We start from the raw sequence: 13,300 nt of genomic DNA, 5'->3' as shown, positions 1-13,300 counted from the left end.
AAAACAAAACATGGTTCTGAAGAGAAAGTTTGACTGTCATTATTAGCGCTGAAGAGGAGCTCTAAGTAAGTGAGGTTCTTAGAAATTTCTGTAAATTAAGAACCAAATATTGAATTTGTCTGTATAGATCTGTTATGAGAAAGAATACATGCCAAATGTATACAATGTGTTGTTGTTGTGTTCTTTTGAGTCAGTTCTGACTCATAGCAACCTTATATCGGGTTTCTGAGGTTGTACGTCTTTATAGGAGCAGAAAGCCTCATCTTTCTCTTTTGGAAATCAGAAAGGGCAATTCACGAATTATCTCAGCAAGTGTGTTTCTAATCAGGTGAAAGAAACTTTTAGTGGAAGTTGAAAAAGTGATAAACTTGAGTAAGGACATGTCCAGAGGCTGTTATGGACTGATGAACTATGATGCAGGAGAAAGTGAGGAATGTACTGATGTTTGTATAGCCCAGAAGATGGTGGAAAGCCTTAAAATGGACATATTTTTAGTGTTGTTATTTTTTTTTATGGGGAAATTATTTACTATGTAGTATCTGAGTATTTGGAGTCCTCGTGTGGTGCTGTGGGATAAAACACTAAATGGCAAGATCAGTTTAAACCACAAGGACATCAATTTGAACTCACCAGCCTCTCCTCGGAAACCATGTACAGGGTCACTATGAGCCAGAACTGACTCGACAGCGCTTGACAACAACAACAACATCTGAACATTTAGAGGTGTATGGCAGTCTTAGTTTATCTCTTTCACAAAAATCAGATGTCTACTGTTTTACCTGGACTCCACGTGTGGTTGTTGTTGTTAAGTGTCATCTAGTCAGTACTGACTCATAGCAACGCTATGCACAACAGAACAAAACACTGCCTGGTCCTGGACCAATCTCACAATTGTTGCCACACTTGAGTCCATTGATGCTGCCACTTTGCCAGTCCATCTCACTGGGAGACTTCCTCTTTTGCTTTGACCCTCCACTTTACTAAACATGATATCCTTCTCCAGTGACTGGTCCCTCCTGACAATATGTCCAAAATATAAGAGAAGAAGTTTGGCCATCCTGGCCTCCAAGGAACACTCTGGATGCACTTCTTCCAACACAGATCTGTTGGTTCTTTTGGCAGCCCACGGCACTTTCAATATTCTCCTCCAACATCATAACTCAAAAGCATGAATTCTTCTACGGTCTTCCTTATTCACTGTCCAGGTTTTGCATGCATATAAGTAAGTTATTGAAAATATTATGGCTTGGGAGGGAACAAGTCCTTACAGCAAGAATCATTCCCACCCCTTCCACACACAGAGTAGACAGGTATGGGCAACTTGGACATTGGCTACCCAAAATGGGGGGCGGGGGACTACAAAGGCAAGAAGTGACTGACTTACAAGCTTTCAAGGGGGAACCTAGATCCAGAGGACCTGGAGGAAGGTAGAATCTCCAGTGAGTTGTATTCAGTCTGACTAGGCGGGGCTGATGCAATGAAATGCAGACGGGTCTCTTGTGATACAATAGTGAATAATTGATATCAGGTGAGGGTTGGAAATGTAAAGGTAGACGTTTTATAGCAAGGAGGGGAGTGATTAACTTTTCAGTGTAGGAGCAGAGGTCCCTAGGACCATCGAAGGAGAAGAGCAGAGAGCGGGACCCTTCCCAGAGAAGCAGTGATGCCTGAAATGGAGCCAGAGATGATGATGTGGAGTGATGGAACAGCTGGAGACTTTAGATCCAGAGAGGGAGAGCAACTGTGTGCTGAAGACCTGGGGGGCACGGGGGAAGGATTGTATGGAGGGTATTGTAACCATGGCAATGAGACAATATATGATAGAATGAATGTAAAACTAACATTCTCCCATGTAAACTATCACATAATTCACAATAAAACATTTAAGAAAAAAAAAAAAAGAAAAGAAAATATTATGGCTTGGGTCAGGTGCAGCTTAGTCCTCAACTGACATTTTTGCTCGTCAACACTTAAAAAAGGTCTTGTGCAGCACATTTACCTAATGCCAATACATCGTTTGATTTCTTGGCTGCTATTTCCATGAGTGTTGATGGTTGATCCAAGAATGCTGTCCTTGACAACTTCAATCTTTTCTCCTTTAATAAGAATGTTGCTTATTGCACATCTCGAGTGGTGCTGCATGTTAATGTACTGGACTGCAAAGTTGGTTTGAACTACACGGTCGGTGCTTCAAGCTCACCAGCTGCTCCTTGGAAACCCTATACAGGGTCACTGTGAGTCAGAACCAACTCCATGGTGCTTAACAACAACTACTTTACCAAAGGAGCCCTGGTACCTTAGTGGTTACTCATTGGGCTGCTGACCTGACATGTCAGCAGTTTGAGTCCACCAGTAGCTCTGTGGGAGAAGGTCAGGGCTTTCTGTTCCCATAAGATGTACTGCCTCGGAATTCCTATACAGGGTTGCTCTGAGTCAGAACCAACTCAACAGCACACTACCACCACCATTACTTTACCTACAAAATACAGGTGGCAACAGTTGGCACTGACGTGATATCTCATTTATCTTGTGTGGTATGGGAAGGAGATATTTGTCTCAGTAGAACATTCTAGATAACTGAAGCCCTAATAAAGTGGGAACAAATTCTATTTTTTGAGTAAAAACCTTCTCAGGTATTGAATCCTTCTCAGGTATTTTTGAACAGGAGTCCTGGTATGGTGCTGGGGGTAAATGTGCCAGACTGCAGAGCCATTTGAACTACAAGGTCAGTGGTTCAAGCTCACCAGCTGCTCCTTGGAAACCCTGTACAGGGTCGCTATGGGTCAGAATCGACTTGACAGCACCAAACAACAATAATAATTTTTTAACAGAACAATCTGAATATAATGTCCTTCCTCTTGGGTGTATACTTTTATAGCGATGTCTTCAAACACAGTTTCGATGAATGAAGGTTTTTTTTTTTTAATGTTTTATTGTGATTTATGTGATAGTTTACATGGGAGAACATTAGTTTTACAGAGTGAATTTTTTTTTTTTTTTGCTGTGTCTTTAGTGGTTCTAGACATTTAAAATTCTTTATTTAAAAAATTAGTGTTCTGTCCCCTCTGCCTTGTTGCCAGGAGGATACCTGTAACCATTATTGTCAGCATTTTTGCCTGTTAAGTGTTTTCCTTTTCTCGTATACTCTTCATTTCTTTGTTGAAAATACCTTTTTTTTTTTTTTTTTTTTCCATGCAGTTATCTCTGCTTCATGTTTCTGATTCTTTTCTGTGTTGTGAATTAGTGATTTTGTGCATGAAAAGTGGCCTCTAGGGAATAAACACTTGAACAGAGGTGTGTTCCCATCAGCCATTAGAAAGCTAGGTGTACAGCGGAAAATCACAACTTTTCTAGGTCTCAGTTTGCTCATCTCTAAAGTGTAGAGGTTGACTAGACAATCTCCAAGGTCCTCTCATGATCTTATGTGTCCAAATTATAGTTAGCTGTAAAATCTAAGTGTCTAGAAAGTTGAACGATCACATTGGATTAACAATGTCACAGTACTCTTCCCAGAAGAAAAGGGTGAGATTTAGAAGGTCTGTAAAAGGAGGAAAGGGATTTTGGATTAACGGGGCTGTGTGTCTGTGAGAAAGGGAAAATCTTTTCAGGAGAGAGCAATTAAAAGCTCAACATAAACCAGCTTGGCTGCAGCCCAGACTTCATGTAAAGCAGAGGGACAAGGTATACAGTTAGAGCTGTAGATTGGGGGTGAGACAGGAAGGGCATTGATACCTCAAGTGGTGTTGGTACAGTATTCTGTAGGCAATGGAAGCTGTTGGGGCTTTTGAGCTTAGGGGAATAGTACGGTTAAAGAAGGTAGAGGACCAAAGGATATGCACATTATCCCTTGATAGTCCCTGGAGGCTGAGAGATAAGTTAATAGATGATTACAATCATCCAACTGTGAGACATCAGCTCCATGTAGGAAGAAAGGGAAGCATGGAAGAATGTGGAGACCTTGCTGAGGCTCATGAGAATCAAGTTACTGTTGGACAGGCAGGCAGGAAGTCTGGAGAAGTTCACCATAGGCTCAGCAGGACAAGCTTGGTCACCACCTATAGACAGTCATATCGAGTGAGGGTAAGACAATTGTAGCGTTGGCACTTTCCTTGACCTTCAGTATCATGATTTCCAAGTCCTGATGTGATATTGTAAAATAAGCACTTAGCTACTAACCACAAGGTGGTTGTTCAAACCCACCATTGCTCCTGGAAAACCCTATACAGGGTTACTATGAGTGAAAAGTAACCCCACTGCATTTAACAACCAGTTGAAGACCTACCGCCTATCTGTGAGTTTATCATACTGTGGTGGCTCAGTTTGTCATAGATGTTGCTATGACGCTAAAACTGTGTAATCTATATTTCAGCTACAAGCAGGGTCACCCATAGTGGACAGATTTCAGTGGAATTTCTAAACTAAAATAGACTAAGAAGAAAGGTTTGATGATCTACTTCTAAATATTAACCAATGAAAACTCAATGGATCCTAACAGAATATCATGTGGTATTAGTGCTGGACGATGAGGCCCTTAGGTTGAAAAGCACTTAAAAAACACAATGGCAGCAGTGATGGGCTTAAACACACCAACAGTTGTGAAGATGGCACAGGACTGGGTGTGTTTTGCTCTGTTGTATACAGGACTTGGTGTGGTCAGGTGTGTTGTATACAGGATCAGGCAGTGTTTTATTCTGCTGTGCATAAGGCTGTTTTCAGTCAGTACCAACTCGATGGCACCTAACAACAACAAATATGGGATCACTATGAGTTGAAGTCAAGTTGGCAGCAACTAACAGCAATACCAAGAAGCTGAAAACAGGGTTAAAGGGGAACTGCACCCGGTCAGCTCTTTGCATTCTAAGAGAATAAACTGAATCTTGGATACCTGGAATGGATCTAAATCTTGGATACCTGGAAGTGTCCCTATTTAGCTTGGGGGTCCTCTTGTGTAGGATAAGATAGACAATGGGAAGCTTACCTAGGGGCTGAAACACCAAACTCTAAGTAAATGTAGCACTTAAGGAGAGAAAGAAGGGGGGGAAAGTAGTAGTCAGGTTGTTTAAGCACAGATTTAAGTTAACTTTTTAAAGCTAGTAAGAATTCTTACATTGATCTTTAGTTGGAATGTGTATAAAAATGATATGATGGTATAAAATATTATATGTACAAGTGTGTGGCGGATTTGCTTTGCCTTTTCCATTGTGCATGCCAGCTTCTAAACAATGACTGACAAACCATTCCTGCCTCAAAATACTACTGTTCCCCTTCCTCTTGGTCCCTTTGCATTTCCATCACAGATTTCCAGGATGCAAAAGGATTCCTTTACGGTGATGTCCCTAGTGTTCACAGAAAACAGACTGAGCGTGCTTTATGTGGGTGTATACTGTGGGTGTGGGTAGATAACTGGCTGGGCGAGTGTTTTGGTGGCCATAGGTTGCAAAAGAGTTTTAAATAACTTATTTAAAATGGGTGAAATTAAGGGATCTAAAATCAGATTCATAAGGCATAATTAAAAGAATTAGCGTGTGGAGGAACATATAAAAAGTTGATGAAATAACTCTTACAAGGCATAATATGTGGAAGACAGTGAGAAAGCAGCTTACGCTGTGGTAAATGCAAGATTAACCTCAGTAGCGCAGGCTAATGTGCTGGACTGCAAAGTCAATTTGAACTACAAAGTCGGCAGTTCAAGCTTACCAGCTGCTCCTTGGAAACCCTATACAGAGTCACTATGGCTTGGAACTGACTCAATGGCACTTAACAACAACAAAAAACAACATTTCTGATAAGAAGGATTGCAACACCTGAAAACAGCTAGCAGGCTGATGATGTCTACACTGCAAAACCAAAGTCAACCAAACCCACTGCCCTCTAGTTGATTCTGACTCATTGCAACACTACAGAACAAGATAGAATAGCTCCAGAGGGTTTCCAAGGCTGTAAAGATCTACAGAAGCAGACTGCCTCATCTTTATTCCACAGTGATTGTGAACCAATGGCCTTTCAGTTAACAGCCCAAACTGCGTCATGCACTGCACTACCAGGGCTCCTCATACACCTTAAAGACTGCTATTATTATATATTACAAGAAGCATTACTAATAAGAATTGGTGGTATTCTCTGGACTCTTTATTACTAGGTGCCCATCTCTTTAGATGAGTTTGAATATATTTCTACCTGTATATGCAACTCTCTGACTTTAGATTTTAAAAAGTTAATGGTTCTTAGCCTGCTACTGAGAAAGAAAATAATTGAGTTTGCAATAACAGTCCCCCAGGTCACATGCATTTTTGTCAGTGTGGTAGACTGTCTTCTCAGCATTTGTGGCTGTGGTCAAGGTGCTATGCTTGCTGATAACCAAATCTCAGGAGCTTGACAAAGCACAGTCATCGACTCAGGCAGGCCTGCATTTAGTTATGCTGGTCTACTCTCTAATACTAAGTGCGGTTCCTTTCCGTCTCTACCCAACCATATTAGGTTCCTGAGACTTGGCAATTTTACCCAGATGAGCTAAAGAACAAGTGAGGTGGTGGCATGCCTGTTTCCTCAATGGGTGCTAATTTCCTTGGAAGAATGAACAGACTTGGAAGCGAATCTTTACCATTTTCAAAGAAATCTTGTGAGCTTCCAAGGAAATGAACCTTATGCTTTCTTCCAGGAATGGCCCCTGCTGGGACTCTAATTTTTTCTGGAAGTGAGCTTAGTTTTCCATGAAAGACAAGGTCTTTGAAAGCAGTTGAGCAGGGTACCCCACTACCCAAGGAATCAGAGAACACTACAGAAGAGAAACTGGTCCTTGTAAATCTGCCTTCAGGTCTTTAAATCACTTCTGTCGAAGAATTGTACGTTTTGAATGTCTGGTCAGGCCTGCAGGACAGCTATGAGTAATGAGACTACCTTAAAAATTCCTAGTACCAAACTCCTCTCTGTGGCCCCTCAAGGAGACCCAAACTTTGGACAGGATTAAAGAGGCTTTAAAACAGAACTGTAGGATGAAAAGAAAGAGCCCTGGTGCCACAATAGTTAAGCACTTGAATACTTAGCTGGAAGATTGGTAGTTTGAACCCACTCAGTCATTCTATAATAGGAGAGCTGGCAACCTGTTTCCATAAAGACTATAATCAAGGAAACCTTATGGGACAGTTACCCTTTGTCACGTGGGGTCACTGTGATTCGGACGGAATCAACAGGACAGCACACAACAAGGACAAAAAGAACTCCTGTAAACCAAAAAACCACCATGTTTGTGAAGATGGCTCTAAACAAAACAAAACAAAAAACCCTCTGCTGTTGAATTGCTTCCAACTTACAGCAATCCTGTGGGACACAGTAGAATTGCTCCCTCGGGTTTCCTAGGCTGTAAACCTTTAGGAGAGAAGACAGCTTCATCTTTTTCAATCTAAGTGACGAGTGCGTTTTTATCACGGACATTGCTGTTAGCAGCCCAACACTTAACCCACAGAGCCACCAGGACTCCTTGAAGAGGGTTATTTTGTTGCCATTGTTATGTGCCATCGAGTTCAGCTCTAACTCATAGAGACCCTCTGCACACCAGAAGGAAACACTGTCTGGTCCTGCACCATCCTCACAAGTGGTACATTTTAGTCCATTGCTGTTGCCAATATGTCAATCCATCTTGTTGGGGGTCTTTTTGAAGCTGTTTCTCCTTATTTTGAGTTGTGCCTTATCAGAAAATGAAAGTCCCCAAAGCTTTGTTCCATTCATGTCATTATGGTCAATTCTACTTTGAGATGGCAACTCTTCCTCCAGACATATTTTGAGTGCCTTCCAACCTGTGGGGCTCATTTTCCAGTACTATATCAGTGTTGCGCTGCTATTCATAAACTCTTCAGTGGGTAACCATTCAGAAGCAATCCGCCACCACTGCTTCTTCCTAATTTGTTTTAGTCTGGAAGCTCTGCTGAATCCTGTCCACCATGGATGACTCTGCGGGTATTGAAAATATTGGTGGCATAGCTCCCAGCATCACAGCAACACACAAGCTACCATAGTGTGACAAACTGACAGACAAGTGGTGGATCACAATGGTTGTTGTTGTTGTTGTTGTTGTTGTTAGGTGCCATCGAGTCGGTACCGACCCATAGCGACCTTATGCACAGCAGAATGAAACACTGCCTGATCCTGGGCCAACCTCACTACTGTTCCACACTTGAGTCTATCGATGCTGCCACTTGGCCAATCCATCTCGTTGGGGGTTTTCCTCTTTTTCTCTGAATAGTTATAATTTCTGAGAGAATTTTAATATACACTTTAACAATTCAATATTTATCTACTTAAACTGCAGAAATTTTGGATTATGGCCTAGGCATAAAAATACCCATAATCTCACTTCACATCCCAGTCAATCTCATTTTATTTCTTTATAGTCCTTTTTTAAATACCTCTCTGGGTTCCATGGGTGGTGGAACTGGTTACCATCTGTGACTGTTAATAGAAAGGTTGGAAATTCCAGTCCACCTAGAGGTACCTCAAAAGGAAGGTCTAGGCATCTCCTTTGAAAAATCAATCATTTACAACCCCAAGGGGCACAGTTCCACACTGATGCACATGAGGTCACCGTTATTAGTCAGAGCTGACTCAACAACTTTTTTTATAGCATAAATTCAGATTTGTATTCAACATCAAAACTTTTTTTCATGTTTTTAGGATGTCTTTATTACTGTGATTTTTAAATTAATGGTATTTTGATTTCTTTGGAGATTTCTAATTGAGAGAATTTTGAGCTCCTAAGGAGCTCTGGTAGCGTAGTGGTTACGAATCGGGCTGCGAACCTCAAGGTCAGCAGTTCAAAACTACCAGCTGTTCTGCGGGAGAAAGATGAGGCTTTCTGCTCCTGTAAAGATTTACAGCCTTGGAAACCCTGTGCAGGTTCACTATGAGTCAGAACTGACTCCACGGCACATAACAACAACAACAATAATAGTTTATTGTTGGAGTCCTGTTGTAGCACTGTAGAATAAGCACTGGACTTCAAACTGTAAGGTTGGCGGTTCAAACCCACTAGCCCCTCCTTGAAAACCCTGTACAGGGTCACTATGGGTCAGAAATGACTCAACGGCCCTTAACAACAACAATCATTGTTTGATGTAGAAATTTAATCTTAATTTTATTCTTTTAAAAAAATGACATTTTGTACTAGATCTTTGCTATTTAAAAACACTCAGCAGCCAAGGTTGATTTTTAAAACGATATTTCCGTGTTTTTCTGTTAACAGGGATCTACCGAACAGAAAGAGATAAAGGCACTTTGTATGAACTTACATTCAAAGGGGACCAAAATCATGAATTCAAACGACTTGTCTTGTTTCGACCATTTGGCCCTATCATGAAAGTAAAAAAAGAAAAACTCAACATGGCCAACACGCTTATCAACATTATCGTGCCATTGGCAAAAAGAATGGACAAGTTCCGGCAGTTCATGCAGAATTTCAGGTTTGTTCGTTTGTACATGTTTATCTTCCTCAGTGAGGTGGTGTGTTAGATAGAGCACGATATCATTTTCCCTCAGTTCACTACCAAATACAAAGGCTCCTTTCTCTTCTAGTTCAAATCTGTTTTCTTCATATATTGCTTATCATTTGTATTTGCCTTTCCTCAAAAAGCATATTTACCTTCAGAAGTTAAAATTAGGAAGGATTCATTTTCTAATCAAGATCTACAAAGAAAACTGAATTCCTGTGCAATTCTTAAGACTCCCTGGGTGCCTCAATTGGTTAAACATTCAGCTACAATCCAGCCAGACACACCTCAGAAGAACGTCCTGGTGATCAACTTCTAGAAGTTACAGACTTGAAAACCCTATGGAACAGTTCTATTGTGCATAGATAAGGTCTCTGTGAGTTGAAACTGGTTTTTTTAATGTGTTTTTTTGTTTGTTTGTTTTCTTTATTGGTTCAGTTTTTACTTGAGTTTAGACTTAGGTTTGGAGAAAGCTGGAGCTGTGCTTTGTTATCAATGGGGAATGGTCTCTCTCCAAGACCGTCAAAGGCCAGTGGGGTTCTAGGTCTCTTGGAGCAGCGAGGAGATGGCTGGTGAAAGCCACATAGACAAAGACTTGTCTTTGAGGATGCTCTTGCTCAGCTGAAGCTGGTGCTTCACCTACTGGCTGGATTTACCCTCCAACTGAAAGGTTGGAATTGATTCTGTATTCTAATCTACATCTTCTCAAGTTAAACCTAGAAATTTATCAGGGTTCATTTTTTCATCAACTTGAGAAGAAAAGTCTAAGTGTCTACAGGTACAATAATGCAGGGTTTTTTGTGTGTTTTCAAGGTCTTTATTGTACAGTGTTTATGGTTAATATTCACATATTGGCTAAAGTTAGCCAACTAGTATTTCTTAACCAGCTTATTTTCAAAGCTAGAAAGTCACAGCTATCTACTTAAAAATTCAAACTGATTTGTAAACTCTTATTATAGAATTCATATTATTGAAAACTAGTATTGATCAGTATAAAGGTGTGGTTGATACCTCTCAAAATTCTGGCTAATGAACAACGTTTTTAATATATTTGAAGAGCAATTCTTTTCTGTTAAATGTTACGCTTTGAATCAAAAAGTCATGTAAGAGATTTTGAGGTCATCTGGTCTAATCCTCCTTCATTCAGAATCCTTCTGTAGCACCTGTGATCTGTAGCACTTGAGACCATGTGCATGGACCGGGTAACGACCTACTTCACAAGATACACAGGTCCTTTGTTAAAGAGCACTAGCTAGAAAACTTCTTTATTGTTTAGAACTGAAGTCTACCTACCTGCAATTTTTACCCAGTGGGTAGAGTTCTAGCCTTTCAGAAAAATGCTGAACAAATGTTTCCTCAGTCTTTCATGTATTTAAAGAAAACAATCACAGTTTTCCTTTTCTTTTCTTCTCCAAGCTCCACAGCTCTCATTTTCCCAAGCTTTTCTCATTTTCTCTAGTTCTTAAACTTTGTTTCACGAGAGTTATGTCAGTTAGCCATGTTATAATCCAGAATACAAACAAACCTAGAAGGAAAGTGTTACTGAGGAAAGTGAAATTAGTATTTTACAAGTCTCCAAATTGAAAGGATGAAATGTGATTATTGTTGTTGTTGTTAAGTGCCATCGAGTTGCTATCAACTCATAGCGACTCTATACACAACAGAGCAAAACACTGCCCAGTCCTACACCAACCTCACAATTGTTGTTATATTTGAGCCCATCGTTGCTTCCACTGTACCAGTCTATGTATCTCATTGGAGTCTTCCTCTTTTTCTCCAACCCATCATTTTACTGAACATGATATCCTTCTCCAGGGACTGGTTCCTCCTGACAATATGTCTGAAGTATTAGAGATTAAGTCTGGCAATCCTGGCTTCTAAGGAGCACTCTGGCTGCCCTTCTTCCAACACAGATCTGCTGGTTGTCTTGGCAGCCCATGGTACTTGTAATATTCTCCTCCAACACCATAGCTCAAATACACCAATTCTTACATGGTCTTCCTTATTCATTGTCCAACTTTCACATGCGTATGAGGTGATTGAAAATACCATGGCTTGGGTCACGTGCACCCTTAGTCCTCAAACTGACATCTTTACTCTTCAACACTTGAAAGAGATCTTGTGCAGCAGATGTGCCTAGTGCAATACATTGTTTCATTTCTTGACTGTTGCTCCCATGACTGCTGATGGTTGATCTGAGCAAAATAAAGTATTTTTTTTGTGTTATCTACAAAATATTATCTTTACTTCAATGTTTTCTTCATTTATATGGATGTTATTTTTGGTTCAGTGATGAGGATTTTTGCTTTCTTTATGCTGAGGTGCAATTCATGTCATAGGCTGTGTTCTTTGATCTCCATCAGTGAGTATTTTAAGTCCTCTTTGCTTTCAGCAAGCAAAGTTGTATCATCTGCATATCAGAGATTGTTAACAAATCTTCCTGCTATCCTGATGCCACATTTTTCTCCATATAATCCACCTTCTTGGATTATTTGCTCAGCATACAGTTTGTTGTACTGTAGTGGCTTGCATGTTGCTGTAATGCTGGAAGCTATGCCATGGGTATGTTAAATACCAGCCGGGGCACCATGGACAAGTTTCAGCTGAGTTTCCAGACAAAGACAGACTAGGAAGAAAGAGAGACAGACTTCTGAATATTTAGTCACTGAAAATCTCATGAATATCAGGGGGACACTGTCAGCACCAGAATATTGAATATTAAAACATGATAAAGAGCACCAGAATATTGTCAGATATAGTGCCAGAAGATGAGCCCCTCAGATTGGAAAGCACGCAAACATGACAGAGGAAGAGCTGCCTCCTCAAAGTAAAGTTGACTGTGATAACTTGAATGGAGTAAAGCCTTCAGGACCTTCATTTGCCAATGGAGCACAACTCAAAATGAAGATCAACATTGATATCCTAGGCATTAGTGAGCTGAAATGGACTGGTATTGACCATTGTGAATCCGACAATCTCATGGTTTACTGTGCCAGAAATGACAAATTGAGGAGGGATGGCATCACATTCATCATCAAAGAGACCATATCAAGATGTGTCTTGAAGTACAACCCTATCTGTGATAGGATACTATCCATATGCGTACAAAGAAGACCAGTTAATACAACTATTATTCAAATTTACACACCAACTACTAAAGCCAGTGAAGACGAAATTGAAAAATTCTACCAAATTCTTCAGTCTAAAATTGATCAAATATGCAATCAAGATGTATTGATAATTACTGGCAATTGGAACGCAAAGGTTGGAAACAAAGAGAAAGGATCAGTAGTTGGAGACTATGGCCTTGGTGACAGAAATGATGTAGGAGATCACGTGATAGAATCTTTCAAGATTAATGACTTCTTCATCACAAATACCTTTTTCAACAACATAAAAGATGACTATAAACATGGACCTCTCCAGGGGGTATACACAGAAATCAAATTGACTACATCTGTGGAAATACAGTGGAAACGCTCCATATCATCAACCAAAACAAGGCCAGAGGAAGACTGTGGAAAAGATCATCAATTCAGGTCTGACAATTCAGACTGAAGCTGGAGAAAATTAAAACAAGTCCACGAGAGCCAAAATATGACCTTAAATATATCCCACCTGAATTTAGAGATCACCTGAAGAACAGATTTGGTACATTAAATGCTGAAGATTGAAGATCAGAAGAGTTGTGGGATGACATCAAGAACATTATACAGGAAGAAAGCAAAATGTATTTAAGAAAACAAGAAAGAAGGAAAAGACCAAAATAGATGTCAGAAGATCTGAAAAGAGCAAATGAAAGAAATGAGGTGGTAAAAGAG

At 40.2% G+C, this 13,300-nt stretch overlaps 1 protein-coding gene across 1 annotated transcript in view; it reads left to right on the top strand.

The window, feature by feature from the left end:
- Positions 1-13,300, top strand: part of CSGALNACT1 (chondroitin sulfate N-acetylgalactosaminyltransferase 1) — a 132,018-nt gene that overhangs the window by 59,604 nt on the left and 59,114 nt on the right. Inside the window, exon 3 of the mRNA XM_006859909.1 lies at positions 9,236-9,452. Within this exon, the coding sequence (XP_006859971.1) occupies positions 9,236-9,452 (217 nt within the window). The remainder of the gene's footprint in view (positions 1-9,235; positions 9,453-13,300) is intronic.

Source organism: Chrysochloris asiatica, unplaced genomic scaffold, assembly GCF_000296735.1.
Source record: "Chrysochloris asiatica unplaced genomic scaffold, ChrAsi1.0 scaffold00035, whole genome shotgun sequence".
Classification (NCBI taxonomy): domain Eukaryota; kingdom Metazoa; phylum Chordata; class Mammalia; order Afrosoricida; family Chrysochloridae; genus Chrysochloris; species Chrysochloris asiatica.
Note: the sequence above shows the minus strand (reverse complement) of the source record. Positions and strands in the feature narration are given on the sequence as shown.